Source organism: Cucurbitaria berberidis (assembly GCF_010015615.1).
Source record: "Cucurbitaria berberidis CBS 394.84 unplaced genomic scaffold K460scaffold_5, whole genome shotgun sequence".
In the NCBI taxonomy this organism is placed as follows: Eukaryota; Fungi; Ascomycota; class Dothideomycetes; order Pleosporales; family Cucurbitariaceae; genus Cucurbitaria; species Cucurbitaria berberidis.
The window spans coordinates 1,466,297-1,482,283 of NW_024468939.1; the positions used below are offsets into that span (position 1 = coordinate 1,466,297).

General features: G+C 54.0%; 5 protein-coding genes across 5 annotated transcripts; 3 read left to right on the plus strand and 2 right to left on the minus strand.

Annotated features, from left to right (window-relative positions):
• Nucleotides 1–57: 57 nt before the first annotated feature.
• On the plus strand, nucleotides 58–8,272 carry K460DRAFT_388688 (uncharacterized protein; the record flags this gene model as incomplete). The annotated part of the gene is made up of 9 exons (XM_040935709.1): nucleotides 58–144; nucleotides 229–984; nucleotides 3,015–3,041; nucleotides 3,092–3,856; nucleotides 3,907–4,086; nucleotides 4,388–4,392; nucleotides 4,710–4,986; nucleotides 5,036–6,510; nucleotides 6,561–8,272. 9 exons carry the CDS (start codon nucleotides 58–60, stop codon nucleotides 7,891–7,893), a joined length of 4,905 nt encoding a protein of 1,634 aa, XP_040784424.1. The 3' UTR covers nucleotides 7,894–8,272.
• A 743-nt stretch (nucleotides 8,273–9,015) lies between these two features.
• Nucleotides 9,016–10,636, minus strand: K460DRAFT_293080 (uncharacterized protein; the record flags this gene model as incomplete). The annotated part of the gene is made up of 2 exons (XM_040929390.1): nucleotides 9,016–10,241; nucleotides 10,297–10,636. The coding sequence occupies 2 exons, from the start codon at nucleotides 10,634–10,636 to the stop codon at nucleotides 9,016–9,018; spliced, it is 1,566 nt and encodes a 521-aa protein (XP_040784425.1).
• Nucleotides 10,637–11,041: 405 nt separating this feature from the next.
• On the plus strand, nucleotides 11,042–11,749 carry K460DRAFT_174879 (uncharacterized protein). Its single transcript, XM_040926998.1, has one exon. The coding sequence runs from the start codon at nucleotides 11,144–11,146 to the stop codon at nucleotides 11,498–11,500; it is 357 nt and encodes a 118-aa protein (XP_040784426.1). The 5' UTR covers nucleotides 11,042–11,143; the 3' UTR covers nucleotides 11,501–11,749.
• A 248-nt stretch (nucleotides 11,750–11,997) lies between these two features.
• On the minus strand, nucleotides 11,998–13,218 carry K460DRAFT_291436 (pantetheine-phosphate adenylyltransferase family protein; the record flags this gene model as incomplete). The annotated part of the gene is made up of 1 exon (XM_040929283.1): nucleotides 11,998–13,218. The coding sequence occupies one exon, from the start codon at nucleotides 13,216–13,218 to the stop codon at nucleotides 11,998–12,000; it is 1,221 nt and encodes a 406-aa protein (XP_040784427.1).
• A 323-nt stretch (nucleotides 13,219–13,541) lies between these two features.
• Nucleotides 13,542–15,858, plus strand: K460DRAFT_358558 (WD40 repeat-like protein; the record flags this gene model as incomplete). The annotated part of the gene is made up of 4 exons (XM_040932115.1): nucleotides 13,542–13,667; nucleotides 13,732–14,613; nucleotides 14,661–15,273; nucleotides 15,320–15,858. The coding sequence occupies 4 exons, from the start codon at nucleotides 13,542–13,544 to the stop codon at nucleotides 15,856–15,858; spliced, it is 2,160 nt and encodes a 719-aa protein (XP_040784428.1).
• Between the last annotated feature and the right edge of the window lie 129 nt (nucleotides 15,859–15,987).

Consider the following 15,987-nt stretch of genomic DNA (forward strand, 5'->3'; position numbering starts at 1 on the left):
AGCACCACCTCTAGGCTATGTGCAGCTTCACAAAGCACTCTTGCCGTAGGCATCCAAATGCGCCACTTCACTACCGCCAGACCAAAGGATCTCGATGAGGAAACCATGACACCCATCGACGATGCAACGCCTACGTGCACGTTGGTCGGCAACTACTTCTTTGACTACGCCGCTCTACTCCTCAAGTTCCACAATGCCGTGTTGGACGGCGAGAATGATGACGATCAGACAAAATATGCCAGGGTTGTCAGGTTCGATGGCGAAATGCGCGCAACATGCATCGAAAAGATCCCAAAATGTTTCTCCCCTCGCGCACCTTACAACCCCAATTGGCCAAAATGGGTGGTATGGGCCCGGAGGTTGCATCAGGCGTCTGTTAATCATAAGATTATCATGATTCACCAAGTCTTCCTGAGCAAGAGTTTCAAAAATGTGCGGTATACATACAGCAGATGGGCATGCGCAACTGCTTCGAAGCAGATCATCAACATGTACACGACGCGAGAGGCTGAAGAGCCTCAGTGGTGGGTGGAACAGGCATTCATTGTAACAGCGGCTACCTGCCTTATACTGGATCTATTCAATCGCACCGAGAATGAACCAGAAGCGCAGGAATACCAAGCTTGTGTGCAGAAAGCGATCAGGTTTTTGCAGCAATTTATCACGAGTTCGGTCGCAATCCACGGGGTACGATTACTCGTGTCACTGCTCCAGGAGTACAACAAGATATTGGAAGGGTCGAGGTCGAATGTCAATCAGGCCTGCCCAGGTATTCCTGCTACCATGACGGACGTCAGCGTTCCGGACGCCGTTAGTACGTCACAAAATCAAATGCTGCCTTCGGATCCTGAGGTGCCTCTGTCGCAAGACGAAGCTGCGCAGTTCAACTTCGACATTGACGCACTAGGGTTCGAAGACTTGATGGATTACCTACCTGTGGAAGCAGGGCTTGATAATACCGTATTTTTTGACAGCCTACCTAGCGTGAATAACGGCCCATTCAGCTATTAGCACGGGCTTGTAAGTTCTCAGTAGTGTAGCCTGGAGAGCTTCAAGACTAGTTTTCTGGCGAGCTTGAGCTTCGATGAGCACGCAAAGGCCTCTAACTATACTGTGCTGAGTTACAAGTTATCATAGTTCGTCCGGCTGTGGTGCACGCCATACAACCCTACGCCAATGCGTCCCAGCCGTTTCGACAACATCCTGGGCCTTCCACTGGGTTGCCTTCGGATAGGCGTCAATATCGACCCAGTAGGCACCGAGCACACCCATGGTCACATCCTGCCGGTCCTTCGCGCATACCATACTACTCCGAAGGTGCTTGTACACTAGGTCAGGACACTTCTCAATCAGTTTCACTAGATCGTTCTGCGTCTCGTAGTCCCAATCCGACAGTTCGTATGCGTCCCAGTAACGCGTCAGCCAGGCGAGGTAGAATCGCCTCAGCGGATGCTGTTCCAAGAGAAAGGGCGTCTCACCGCTCTGATGCTCCGTCATGCTCCAGGTGAACAGCACGTCCTCGGCTTGGACAAAAGCTATTGTTCCGTAGTGCCAGGACTCGGGATAATCGGCAGCTTCATCAGCATACTCTTCTTCCGATAGGAGCCGATCGAAGCGGAGGTGCATATAGTAGAGATGGCCCATGCAGTGGTTTTGAAAGTCGCGGCTCTGGAGGTAATCCCCCAGGAACCAAGCTTCGGTTGTTAAATCAAAGTCCCACACTGTGGCCGGGCATATGAGCTGTTCGTCGTCGGACTTCCCACTCTGTTGGCCGTGTTCCAACGTGTGTCGCCATATTAGATACTCGGTATACTCGGCCTTCCAATCATCTTCATCTATCATGATTTCCGCACCCGTTCCCAACCATCGTGCATACAAGTCGAACAGCGCAGCGTCGACATCTGGTAGACGTATTAGCCGTGACGAGTTCTTGGTCCACTCTGGCTTTAAGGCGCGTGTGAAGAATTCGGAGCTCGCTTGTAGGGCGCTTGTGGGAAGGTGGAAGGTACTGACATCAGGTTCGCTTCCCACTTTGACGATAACGGTATCTTTTGATGACGGGTCTGACAGCTTGAGGCTGTAGCTAGTTCGGGAGAACTTCATGTGACCTGGGTCTGGCGATCGATTGCTGGGTGGCCAAGGGAAACCTTCATCGTCCGCTGCATTGTCTGCTACACGACTTGATCGGCCATCTGCCGCGTCTTGTGTTAGGCTACCCGCCATGTTGGAAGTTGATTCGCTCCACTAGTGGTAATTGAAGGGTTTTGGTTGATATTGAGAATTAGGAATGAGAAAGTAGCGAAGAAAGATTAGGTTGTAGAGCTAATGGGTTGAGCGTATTGTGGCGCGTGTCACGGCCGAGTGTTGATTGAAGCAGGCGACGAATTAGGCAGCATTTCAAGGTGAAGGTGAACGCTACTTCCCGAATGTGAATGAAAGAGTAGTCGAGGTGTAGCATGTTGTTTCGGAGCCTCGGGGAGACGAAGAGGAGAAAGAGCTGTGAAGAGGGCTTTCACTCACTGCCCAAGTGGTTGAGACATTAAGCCTCATCCTGCGCCATTGCATAGAAGGAGTGGACTTTCAGCCCTATGTATATTCCATTCATAACCACCAGTCTTTAATCGATGCTTCTCGGTTTACGCCCTTTGCCCTTCATGTCTCTCTATCATCGCCCCTTTGACACCTCAATCAGGTCTTCTTTCTTTTATGAATTCTAGAGCGATGATTGACGTGCAGGTTGACCTCCAAGTGAACGATGAATCATTGTAGACTATTTGATTATGAAATAGCCTCCACATTCACAGTTCTTCCTCGAGGTTGGGATGGAAGATGAATGCCGGAGTTGCTGTGAGTAGTCAAACCTCGGTAAGTTACCCCACACGCACGTCGATCTCCCGCATTGCATCTTGCCATCTCGCATCTCACCTACCAGATGACTTAAAGATGCTGCAATCCTTCTTTAGAGGCGTATCAGTAACAATTGTGGACTTCCCAAGAGGTTGCCCATTATGAAGGCTATCCAAATAAATCACTTCGTTACAGTGAGCCCAACTACTACGCATGATGAACCTAGCTTACACTTGTGATATAGAACCTCACAGATCTTGAGCCTCGAGTTGTACCCGATCCAAAGCCTAAAGGATCGCACGATCTACATATTAAGGTCACACATGCATCGATAACTCACGTCGACCTCCTCTACGCTCAAGGCATGCACCAGAACAACAAACGACACGTGAAGCCACCTTTCATTCTCGGCAATGAGTTCGCTGGCGTCGTCATTTCTGCACCACCAGAATCCTCTCTCAGACCTGGTGTTAGGGTGTGGGGTGGCAGCCTGGGCGCCTACGCAGAAGAGATATGCGTACTTGAAGATAGTGTAAGACGCGTTCCTGGGCAATGGACGAACGCATTAGCATGCGCAGTCGGCGCAAGTGGAGCTGTAAGCTATGGCGCCTTGATCTCCGTAGCGCAACTCAAAGCTGGCGAAACAGTCCTAGTCCTTGGTGCGAGTGGTGGCCTTGGAGTTATGGCTGTGCAGATTGCGAAAGCACTTGGGGCGAAAGTTATCGCTGTTGTTGGGGACAAGGAGAAGGCGGAGATGGTAAAGAAGATCGGCGCTGATGCTACCGTTGATTACCATGACAACAAGTGGGAAGAGAAGGTGAAGGCTTTGACGAGTGAGGGCGAGGGAGTGGACGTCGTGTATGATGGTATTGGTGCTGTGGAGAGTGGAGTCAAGTGTCTGAGATATCGCGGACGCCTTGTGATTGTAGGATTTGCGGCAAGAGATGGGAACGTTGAGAACATCCGGGCGAACAGGATATTATTGAAGAGTGTCATGGTTCATGGATACGTAAGTCCTCCCCTTGCACGTTACATTCTCCCGTGCTAACTAGAGCTCAGAGATTTGGCGAAGACGGGAGAAAGGAGCCGCAACGGACCACAGATGCGTGGAATGGGTTCATGAGATTAGTCGACGCTGGGAAGATACAGCCAGTTATATACAAGGAAGAGTATTGGGGTTTGGAAGCAGTACCGCGGGCGTTGGACGATGCGAGAAGGCACAAGGCTTGGGGAAGGGCCGTATTGAGAATCAATGAAGAGGCTGAGACTGAAGCAGGCACAAAGCCGAAGCTTTGATAGATCAATAATGGATTTAGAAGTACCTACGCCCCACGACTCCCTGTTGTGCTATTTACAGCCTATGGGGGTGTACTTTGGGAGCGGAGATATTCGTGATTACGTTGTAGCTTAGAGATAGGTCCGTCAAAGTGCAGTGTCGTGGTCTGATCACCTAAAGTTTGATGGAGAGAAGACCTGAATCATGGCTTCCCGATGTGTGTAATACGACTAGATAGCTTGGAAGATAATGTGACTTGGACAGGTCAAGTAAGAGAGTGCTGCGCGTAACGTTTCCTGTGGGCATCCGCATCGAAGCTGTGGCTTGCGAGGGCACGGACCACGGCGCATGCCCTAGCGCGGTTTCTTTGGATACACCTTGTCTGACGAGCCCCAAGGCTAAAAACAAAGCCCGCCGCCGTCGACGCTCGACTTTACATCTTATCTCTCCTTGCCCTCATCCCTCTATTACGCACTTGCCTCTCAACTCAAACCGCGGAAGAACCGGACCCCCGCGCGTGTCTACCTGCTGCGGCCAGACTAACAAGCTCCGCGACAGCTTCTCCCGAAGAATCTCATCCCTCAAGTCTACCACGTCCCCCTATAATGGCCTCCTACGGCAGCGGCGGCGAGTCGGAGGAAGAGGACTTCAACCCAGCGCCTGAGATCGACGAGGACGACGCCGGCCCGAATCAAACTGCCTCGCGCAGACCAGCCGTTGAGGACGAGGATGAAGAAGACGAGGTCGACGCGCCTACTAGGATAGGCAACGACGACGAGGATGAGGAAGGCGGTGGTATAGACCTTGACAATGACGATGATGAGGAAGACGACGAAGAGGATGAGGACGAGGATGACGTTGTTGTACGCATACAAGGTCTTGATCTCACTTCTACAACGCTGACTTGGTTAGGCACGACCCGCTAAACGACGGAAGAAGGCGAAGCGCAACATGTTCATTGATAACGAAGCCGAAGTCGACGAGGACGAGGAAGAGGACGAAGAGGGCGACGACGATATCGCCGATGAAGTGCACCCCGACGACCTCCTCGAGCCCACGGGCGCTGACCTCGATGACCGCCATCACCGCGAACTCGATATGCGGCGCGAAGCCAACGCACAAAAGGACGTCGAAGAGCTCGCCAAGGAGTTCGACGAGAAGTACAGGCGGCGGGAAATGCAGAGCGCCCGTCGAGGCGCTGCAGGTGCTGTCCCCCTCGAACTCCCAACCGTAAACGACCCGGCTATTTGGGGATGCAAATGCCGGCCTGGAAAGGAGCGCGAGATCATCATGGCCATTCAAAAGCGCATCGACGATAAGATGCGAACAAAGCAGCCTATAAATGTATACTCGGCTTTTGAGCGTGGACCTTCTGGACCTCAGTCTGGCTTTCTCTACGTAGAAGCCGACTCGAACCAGGCCGTTATAGAGTTGATTGATGGCATCCAGAATATCTTCATGGGCTCCGGACAGTTCTCCATCCCCCCCAAGGAGCGCCCGGATCTCCTACGAAAGAAGAAGAGGGCGCCACTGGAAGCGGGTAAATTTGTGCGCATGCTGCGACCGCCGACATACAAGGGAGATCTGGCAAGGATAGTCGAGGTCGCTACGAACGGCCTCGACTGTGTCGTACAGCTGGTACCCCGTTTGGATTATGGCATGAATGAAGACACCAATGCTGCCGCCGACAATAAGCGCAAGCGCGGTTTCTTTGGCCGGCAAACAGAGCGTCCTCCCGCGAAGTTGTTCAACGAGGTCGAGGCGAAGAAGCGACACATGAAGCATCTCACCATGGCCGGCTCGGGTAACCAGAGGCAATACACATACAAAGGCGAAGACTACCAGAACGGTTTCCTCATCAAGGACGTCAAGGTGAATTGGGTCTCCACGGAACGAGTGAACCCAAAGATGGAAGAACTGCAGTTCTTCTCAGTTCAGAACGCCGACGGCACCGAAACTCTGGATCTGTTAGCAGTCCAGGCTGCGCAAAAGGCCGCCGACTCTGGTGCTGCCTTCGCCGCTGGAGACAATGTTGAGATATACACGGGTGAACAAAAGGGCATTCGCGGCACTACTGTCACAGTAACGGGCGACATCGTTACGCTTCGCGTCAGTGAGGGCGAACTCAAGGGCAGGAGGATTGATGCACCTGTCAAGACACTGCGGAAGCTCTTCCGTGAGGGTGATCACGTCAAAGTCATCGGTGGCAGCAGATACGTCGACGAAGTCGGTATGGTAACCAAGATCAGGGATGATAAGATCACTCTGCTTTGTGATTCAACCCAGGTCGAGATCACCGTCTTTAGCAAAGACTTGAAGCGTGCCGCGGATTCTGCGACTGTTGGCCTTGACTCCAACTTCGACCTCTACGATCTTGTGCAGATTGAGTAAGTTGATTCTGGATCGAGACAGATGACATCAAGCTAACATAAGATAGTGCCTCCACAATAGGCTGCGTGGTCCGGGTCGATCGTGAGGTTCTGCGTGTAATTGACCAACAGGGCGACGTTCGAACGCTTCTCCACACCCAGGTATCGCAGGTCATTGGCCGAAACAAGCATGCTGTCGCGACTGACCGCGATGGGTCTGAGATTAGGCATGAAGATGACGTTAAGGAGTTTGGTGGTGAAGGCCGCCAAGGCAAAGTCCTCTACATTCATCGCGGGATTCTATTCGTTCAGAGCCGCGAATTAGTCGAGAATCACGGCATCTTCGTTGTTCGCAGCGCCAACGTCGTTACCATGGCCGCGAAGAGCGGTCGTGCGCAAGCACAAGGTCCAGATCTCAGCGGCATAAACCCCGCCCTCAATGCAAGTGCGAACGGCAATCCCAGTGCTATGCCTCCACCGCGAAACTTCGGTCGCGACAAGCTGATCGGAAAGACTGTCGTTATTCGCAAGGGCGCATACAAGGGTCTCTTGGGTATCGTCAAAGACACCATGAACGACGAAGCACGCATTGAGCTGCATACGAAGAACAAGCAAGTGTCGGTAAAGAAGGAGCTATTGACTATCAAAGACCCGATTACTGGCAATAGCATGGAAGTTGGCGGCGGAAAATTCCCGAATCGCTCGCGCGGCGGTTATTCTGGCGGCAATACAAGCTACGGTGGCGCCGGTAGCGGTGGTGGTGGTGGACGCACACCTGCCTGGGGCAATTCCAGCGCTCGCGGCCCATCGTGGGGTGGCAGCACACCGGCTGGCGGTGGTGGACGCACACCAGGCTGGGGAGGAGGCGGTGGTGGGCGAACACCCGGCTGGGGTGGAGATGGCGGACGAACAGCATATGGCGGAGATGGCTCACGTACTGCTTATGGGGGTGGAGATGGTGCACGAACTGCGTATGGGGGAGCAACCGCATACGGAGGCGCAACATCGTACGGCGGTGGCACAGCATATGGTGGCAATGACGGCAATCGCACGGCATACGGAGGGTTCAATTCGGGAGGCCGGACGCCCGCTTGGGGAAGCTCATCTGGCAATACCGCTTCAAAGCCGTCAGGTGGCCTCTCTGCCCCCACGCCGGGCCCATACAACGCTCCAACACCTGGTGCCTACGCAGCTCCTACGCCCGGCGGATATGGAGCGTATTCAGCACCCACGCCTGGCGGTCCGCCCATGGACGCTCCCACGCCCGGAAACTACAGTGCTCCAACACCTGGAGATAGTACGGGTGGGAGGTATGGTGCTACGCCTGCGGCTGCCGCGACGCCGGGTGGTTGGGATGTTGCCACGCCCGCACCGAGTGGGGAGGACCCAAGATATGACTAGAGTAACTAGAGTAACTAGAGTAACAAAAGTGTAAGAGTATCGGGCGAGGGGGATAAGGAGGGGAACTTGAGTCCCGTATTGCGGAGGTTAGCCTAGTGGGCAGTATTTCGCTCGAGGCACACATTGTCCTCTTTGGGGGGTTTCCATCAGATTTGCAGCATTGTAGGAGTTTTAAAATAAGATATTTGCAATAACTATTCTTTATACCTGTCGAGCCAATTGCCCCAAGCAAGCAGCGTATGGAGAATTTGGGTGAAAAGCACTTGCGTAACGACGACAGGCTCGACGAAGTTGCTAGCTACCTAATACTGTACTAGCACATATACACCTATGTATCGCTAAGAGTGGGAATTTGGGGATGTGTAGTCTATAGTGGAGGTGTGTGAAAATGCATAAACCTCCCACGCTGCGTTACAGTTCGTCATTTATAGTAGAGTAGAAAGGAGAAATGGCAGGAAAGGACAAATAACCATACTGCACACACCCTGATCTGCGTGGGTAGAGAGGCCTTTCTTGCCTACTGAATCAGGATGCTTGATGCGAGACGGGATCATAGTAGCGCCAGACGATGCTTGCTTGCTATTTGCAAAGTAGGAGACTGATGAAGAGGGGGACAAGGATATTTGCTTAGAAGGGGGGGAGAAACGTGGGGAGCAAATCTAACAGGGAGCGAAGGATGGAGAGAGAGGGGGTGATCGACATGTATCGTTGGGACTGGAAGCGAAGTACTCCACCCACTAACAGTGCCGCATCGGCACGGCCGGTCTGTGCGGTGCGGTGCGTATATATGTATTGCTACGGCGCAGTCGTGGTTCACTCGTATGAATGTGAACTAATCGACGGGGTTGCATAAGCGCTCGGTAGGAAGGGGATTGCCCACGCATATGCGAGGTTATAAGAGGGGGGGAAATATCCCGCAACAAAGTTGGGAAATGGAGCGTGAGGCCACTTGTGCACAGCCGGACTATGAGCCGACTCGACAGTAGAATTAGGATGAGTATAGTGTTGTTGCGGTGAATGAATGCTGCTTCTGCATGTCACACCGCAATTCGAGTAGACCGTGCGGTCTGGCATGCGGATCCGACCCAATCCAAGTGCATGCTTCCTCTGTTCGAAACAGCTTTACTTGTGACTATGTTGCTCGGTGCATGTCTTTCTCACAACCCACTTCTCCCAAAATCTGCGCTGCTGATTGGTTACCATGATGCCGTCGTCGCCTAGCACGTCTACGCTGTCCATATGGCCATTGCAATTGCACCAGGGCACAGACGCGGGCGTATCAGGAGACATTGGTGGAAAGTGCAGGTTTCCTCCCTGTTCCGGCTCGTCTGTATCTGCGTCGGAGTCGGGGTCTGTCTCGGCTACTGAGCCGTCGCTTTCGTCAGCCTCGTGGCCATTGTCAAGGTTGTCGTCCAGCGCATCGTCCTGTTCATCCTCATGCAGATCCCAATCCTCGCTCTCATCACTACTTTCGCTTCCTGCTAGCGGGTCGTCAGGAACTTCGGCGCCAAGGAACATTTGTTCGTCGAAGTGTTTCTCATAATCGATTCTCCGTAGGCTGACCCAATCTAATCTTGTCATGTCATCTCGAAGGAAGGAGAGTACGTCCTTCCAGCGACTGCCCTCCTTCAAAAGTACATCTCGCAGCCTCAGCCCGCGTAAAGTCTCCCGATGTCTTCGGGCTAAACCAATAATCTCATCTGCGTCGAGTCGCCATGCCTGAACACCAAATGCTTGCAGCTTGTCCCACTTGACGTTGTGAAATATCTCTTCAAGTCGTAAGGTCAAGGGCCTGTGAGAAGGAAACCCAATATGCACCGCTTCAATGTTCTTCGCCGCAGTGAAGATGGCTTTGGACAGTGAGGAAAGTTGGCGCATCCTTATGTCCAGATCCGTGCCATCATCGAAATGTAGTTCCAAACATGTCAAACGTTCTGCGAGAAGGTTTAATGTTGTAGGTGGATTGCTTGCTGCGCCTAGAACGCTTTGAGGGCTGAGCATTGGTGATGAAAATCGTGAGCATGGTGACCTAGCTTCGAGCAATGCAGCCCCAATAGTTTTGGCGGAATGGAAGCATGCGGGTGGCCACTTTAATTCTACTAACTGGTTCAGCTCATCGTGTTGTCTTATGTAATTTATTAGTCTGCCGTCTTCTTGATCCTGTACTCGTAAAATTTGAACGTGCTGGAGCGATGTAAAGGCAGATATGGCCAGGTTCAGGACTCGAGCATCCTCCCGTGTCCTTACAATCTCTCGTTGCTCGTTCACCTTTTGCTGGAAGTGACTGACATCAAGGGAACTGAGACTCTCTGGCCGCGGGAGTAGCAGCTCTTGCACGCGTTCCCGACCTGCAGTTGGAGTCAGTCACACATGCATCTTTGTTCAACAGGAAAGGGCGAGGACCTTCAACGTAGAAAAACGGCACCATGTAACTGAATTTCTTGACGCGTTCAGCAATGTGCGGCTGGCTTGCAATGTTCTCCAGTCGTCTAAGGCCTCTCCTGGAGAATCTTGTCGTTACCCGGGAGAACTGATGGATAACGCCAAGGTCAGAGAATTTCCTGCATGTGAGTCTAAAGTCGGCTATGGTTTGGGCTTGGTCTGGCTCTGGCGGGGGGTGCGGCTTGAAGCTTTCCTGCGAGAGATAGGCGCGCCTATCCAGGCTGATCAGTTTCTCTGGCTCTGAGGCGACGTGTTCGAGAATGATGCGGAGAAGCTCGTCGGCGAGATCGAGTATACCCATGGTGAACTAAGACCATTGACAGGCGCGAAAAGCAGGCTCTGGATGCAGCTCTTGGAGCGGCACGAGAGCGGGCCACGCAGCGAGATATATACTCAGCACAGAAGGTTCGGGCCGCCACGGGGTGGGTGCAGATGTGGCGGGCAGGAGTCTGATAGCGACAGCAGCAGAGTCGAGTTAGCTGGCCACGCGGTGATGTCCGATGGCGATGCCCAGGGGGATTGTAGGCGGAGAGCAGCCAGCGGGATACGGTCGGGAGAACAAACGTAGCATGGCCTCCTTGCCAGCGGTCGTCAGCTCAGCGTGGTTGCTGAAGAGTCGCAAAAGGACGACTGGACACGCAACCTGCACTTGTACGCAACCACGCCTGTCCCGGCCTGCAAGCCATCCCTGCTATCCTGAGCCGAGGCCAATGGCGAAAAAGCAAAGTAAGCTCCTACAGGTTAGGTTGCTCACATGACCGATTCTTGTATGCGGGCAGCCTAGCATAACCGCTGGAAAGACGGGAACATGGCTCCTCCCGAACGAAACCACCTCGATTCGTTGCTGGAGACTGCTGCACGACCTTCAGGGTGGGGCGATTTGCAGCCCTGTGATTCGAGGCGCTTGCCAACTCCCCACATGCTACTGTCGTCGTCGAAGCAGGATCTGATGGTCTGGATGCGTTGCCAGCAAAGCATGCATTTCAGAGCGCTTGGAGACGCCAATCGGCCTCCTAAAGCGTCATCCGGGTCATACCACCGCCGTGCACTTGGGATGGCGTTATACAGATCGCTCCAAGAGAAGTGTCCAGTGACGACACACCGAGCACAATGGCCCCAAGAAGGGCTGAAACGTGGGTCATCGCGTGTCTCTGTGTACGATTGATGCTATCAAGGCGCGGTTGTCCGCAGCGATCCTCTAGCCCTGTGCATGGCGACAAGGGGGAGTCGGCTGCGTTGTCACTAATCGTCTGCATATAACAACCATGTCGCTGCCCGAGTATCCGTCATTAATATCCCTCATCCCCGCGTCCCAAGTCGCCTCGACCACCCTACCTGCGAGTAAGCCCGCCGCACAGCGACCATGTCATGCAATCCGACTGCCAGCGGCCATTTCTACAACTGTCGCTCGGCTGAATATCGACGTATTGCTTGATCGAAGCCTAGTACTTACCGCGGGTTACATCATGCGGACCTGCGCTGGCGTGTGGCTCAGTGGCACTGACTGGTCGTGGATCGTTGTACAGAAACAATCGTCGAGCTGTCGAGTTCTACGTCAACAACGAGTCTACTCGGCCACACTCTGATCTCATCTTTACCCAGCAAAACAAACACGGAAGCCGTGGCTCATCGGGTATGCCGCCTCATTCCTGCCCAGCGTTATCACGCCCTGGTCGTGGACTGAGTGCGCTCACTTCGCTTCCGACGAATCTCTGTGCTGCTCAGCTTGCTTTGGAATGTTTCATCCACGTTGTCTTCTTCGCTGGCATCAAGAACCGCCACTTCAAAGACCTCCAGGGGCTCCCATCCTTGTTCCTTGCGCTTGCTGTTCACTGCAGCGCCGCCACTCCTCGTTTCAAGTGAAAGGACCAACGCAGTGATGTCCTTGTCAGTGATGGTGGGCCCGAAAGGATCCCAGATCTCGACATATTTGATGGTAAGACCGAAAGGATAACTGACGTGGACGGCATGTCCGTTTGGCCCTGGATCATTGACTTCGTGGACTTGGATACGTTCATCATCAGCGCGTCCAAAATAGATGAGAGATGAGAGGAAGTCGTGTACAGATTCCTGGCGGCGTTTCCAGCTTTCTAGGTAGTCGGCGAATTTCTTGTTCTTGAGCAGTGCGTCGCCAGTGATTCCGACGGTAAGTGTGGTCGGTTTTTGGCTCCTCCCAAGCATGAAGGCGAACATGGTGAGCAGCAGCTTGTGGCCGATGTGAAGATGATCAAAAGTCCCACCCACTGCAACGGAGAGGTGGTTAACAGAGGCGCTCGGTGCTTGTACAGCTGGCGTATCCGGCATTGATCTCTCCACACTCACTATGCCGCCGCGAACTCGTGACACGCTTCTTTGGGTTTTTGAGAAGGAGAGGAACTTGTTCAAGACACCCTCGCCTTGCTCGCTTTCAACCGAGTAGATGGCATCCCATGACCTGGAGCTCGTAGCAAGTGCATGTATATCGATGGCAGGGCCCTGCAGTTCCTGCTCTGGAGTAGAGTCTGGCAAGGGCGTTGTCAGCTGGCCGTCTCTGGGATAGGCAACCAGGATGACGCGAGCATCGATGCCTTCTGCATCCTCGGTATCGATTGCGTTCTGGGTGGCGGTGATGCAGATGAGTTTGTATAGGTCAGCTACCAGTTGCTGGGTAGTTGCATAGTGTGGGCCTCTTGGCGCGTCAAGACGGCCATACAGATGGGGACACGGCAATACAATGTCGAGCAGGGCGGGTTCCTGCGCCGTGCGTGGAGCCGTAGCCAACTGCTTGAGAACGGTGAATAATGGCGAATTATAGGCTGCCTTAAGGGCGGCATAGGATGGTGGATTTGGCGCAGGTGGGAGCAATAGTAGAGCGCGGGGGGGTTGCTTGTGAGAGGGAGGCATGGCAGCAAGGAAACGGCGCACAACAGACACTGGAAAACGAGGTATGGCTGAGAGTCTTGGTGAGAGATGGAAGCGTACTGCGAGTATAAGGATCATGAAAGGACAGAGGACTTGAATAGATACATACCCAGTCTGGGTGTATTGGAGGTAGGGAGAGAGGGGTGTGAAGGGGGTGGGGGCAGCAGCACTACCGAACTACCGCCGACGTAACGCTCGATTCAACGTCGACGGGCAGCTTGAGAGCCCAAAGTTAGGCGCCGCGACATTTCCCCCAGGCCATCACCACCACAAGACAGCGTCGCTGCGGTCGACATAGAGTGGCCATGCCTTTCGGTCACCACCACCCGCAGAACGCGCAGAACAGCCCTGCCCAGGGTATCTTTGCGGCGGCCGCGCAGCTTGGTTCCATTGGAGCACCAGGGGGCAATCTGCGGACTGCAACTCAAGGCGTACGTAGGCTTCGTGTAACTTTTGCATGGGCCCTGGACATTGACTTGGTGTCTCTTCCTATAGACAACTTCGGCGGGTACTGATGCCTTCATGCCTGGAGGCGGTGGTGGGAATGCCCTTCAGGCGCCCAACGAATATCCCGCAACAGCACCACCAGCCGCTGGCGGACTTCCTCCGCCGCAGGCCTCGCGAAGAGCTCTCCCAGCACAAGATCGCGCTCCGCATGAAGAACTCCATATCTCGACGGCCATGCCTTCTTCAGCCTCGGCCCAGCAACAGCAGCAGCAGCAGGCCGCAATGTACCATTCGCCCGACCACTACGCCGCGCCGCCCGATATAAATGTCAGCAAAGCGACGCCTCAGAGCAACCAATATGGCACGCCTTCGGTCCCTGGCAGTCTGCAGCCCGCTGGAGGCGCAACCCAGCAGCAGCGTCCAGCGCCTTCCAGCGCCTATACCGCGCCCGTCGTGCCTACTCAGACGCAAATAGCGAGCAATGCGCAGCAATACACCCTCCCGACGCGCTCCAACACGCTGGGCCAATCACAGCATTCTCCCCACTCGTCGCATTCCTATTCTCGCTCCAGTCCAGCCGGCCTAGGACCCGAGCAGAAGTACATTCCCTTTTCAAATACGCCTGAACAGTCAAAGTACGCTGCTGGCACGCCTGCGCAGAAATACTACCCGCCGACTCCATCGGGGGCAGCATCTCATTCCCCACTGGGCCTGGCCGATATCAGACCACGAGCCAACTCCAACATGGATCAGGAGGGCATGGGGCATGGGAACACCCAAGCCAGCGACCAGAGCAAAGTAGCCTCTAACAGCAACTACTTGGCGCCATGGAGCATATACGCATACGACTGGTGTAAATGGAGCGTCCCTGGTGGGAACAGCGCTGGCAAGATGGCTATTGGAAGCTATCTAGAGGACAACCATAACTTCGTAAGTAGGCCACAACCACGCTCCTTCGGTATTAACATTCAAGCCAGATTCGCATTCTCGATACGCAAATAGCACCTCAAGAAGGAGCTGCTCCTGGTGCCTCTCCCTACGGCCTCGAGTACAACGCCATCGCCGAAGCCACATGCTCCTTTCCTGTAACGCGAATTCTATGGGAGCCACCGTCATCCCAGAAGCAGTCCACCGATCTGCTTGCGACGTCGGGTGACCATTTACGGTTATGGTCACTTCCGCAGTCTTCAGGCAATACTACCAGCAACACGATAACGCGCTCGTCGTCGGTCAATACGCGCGAGCCCCAGCTGCCCAAGCTCACTCCGCTCGCCCTTCTCTCCAATTCCAAAACACCTGAGCACACAGCCCCACTCACCTCGCTCGACTGGAACACCATGTCCCCTAAGCTCATCATCACCTCCAGCATAGATACCACATGCACAATATGGGACATACCATCTCTCACGGCCAAGACGCAGCTGATTGCACACGACAAGGAGGTCTTTGATGTGCGCTTTTGCGCAGGAAGCGTTGATGTTTTCGTCAGCTGCGGCGCCGATGGCAGTGTGCGCATGTTCGACCTTCGCAGCTTGGAACACAGCACCATCATCTACGAGCCCTCGGACAAGAATGGTGATAGAGACAAGGGTCAGTGCCCCAAACATCTCACATGAGCGCTACTAACACTGTATAGGCTCACCAACGGGCCGCATGTCTCCTACCAAGGCGCAACAAACCATGTCGTATGCGCCTCCCCTTCTACGTCTCGCTGCATCACCACACGACTCTCATCTCCTCGCTACTTTCGCAGCCGATTCAAACGTCATCCGCATTTTGGACGTGCGGCAACCCGGCCAAGCGCTCCTCGAACTCCGCGGCCACTCTTCCTCCGTGAATAGCATAGAATGGAATCCCTCCCGAAGAGGCATGCTTGCCTCTGGCGGCGACGATTCGCTTGTCCTCATATGGGATCTTCTACACGCCAACAACGGCGCGGTGATCAGTGGAGAGCATGCCTCGACACAACCTACCACACCAGCTGCCCCTCCACCCACAAACGGTGGTGCCGGCGCCCAGAACGTGCCAGTAGGCCAGAAAGGACCGTATGCCAGCTGGAGATGTGACTACGAGGTGGGCAACATCAGCTGGGCACCTCAAAGCGCCCTGACAGGCCAAGGCGGAGAATGGGTTGGTGTAGCTGGTGGACGCGGGGTTTGGGGCGTCAAGTTATGATAGGAAGAATGCACATATCTTTTTTTTGGCGGGAAAGTGGGCTCAAACAGTCATGATGCAGCATGTTTGGTTTAGGGTATGATGGGTGGGCGGTATAAATAACGAGCTCCTACACCTGTCTTCGTAAAG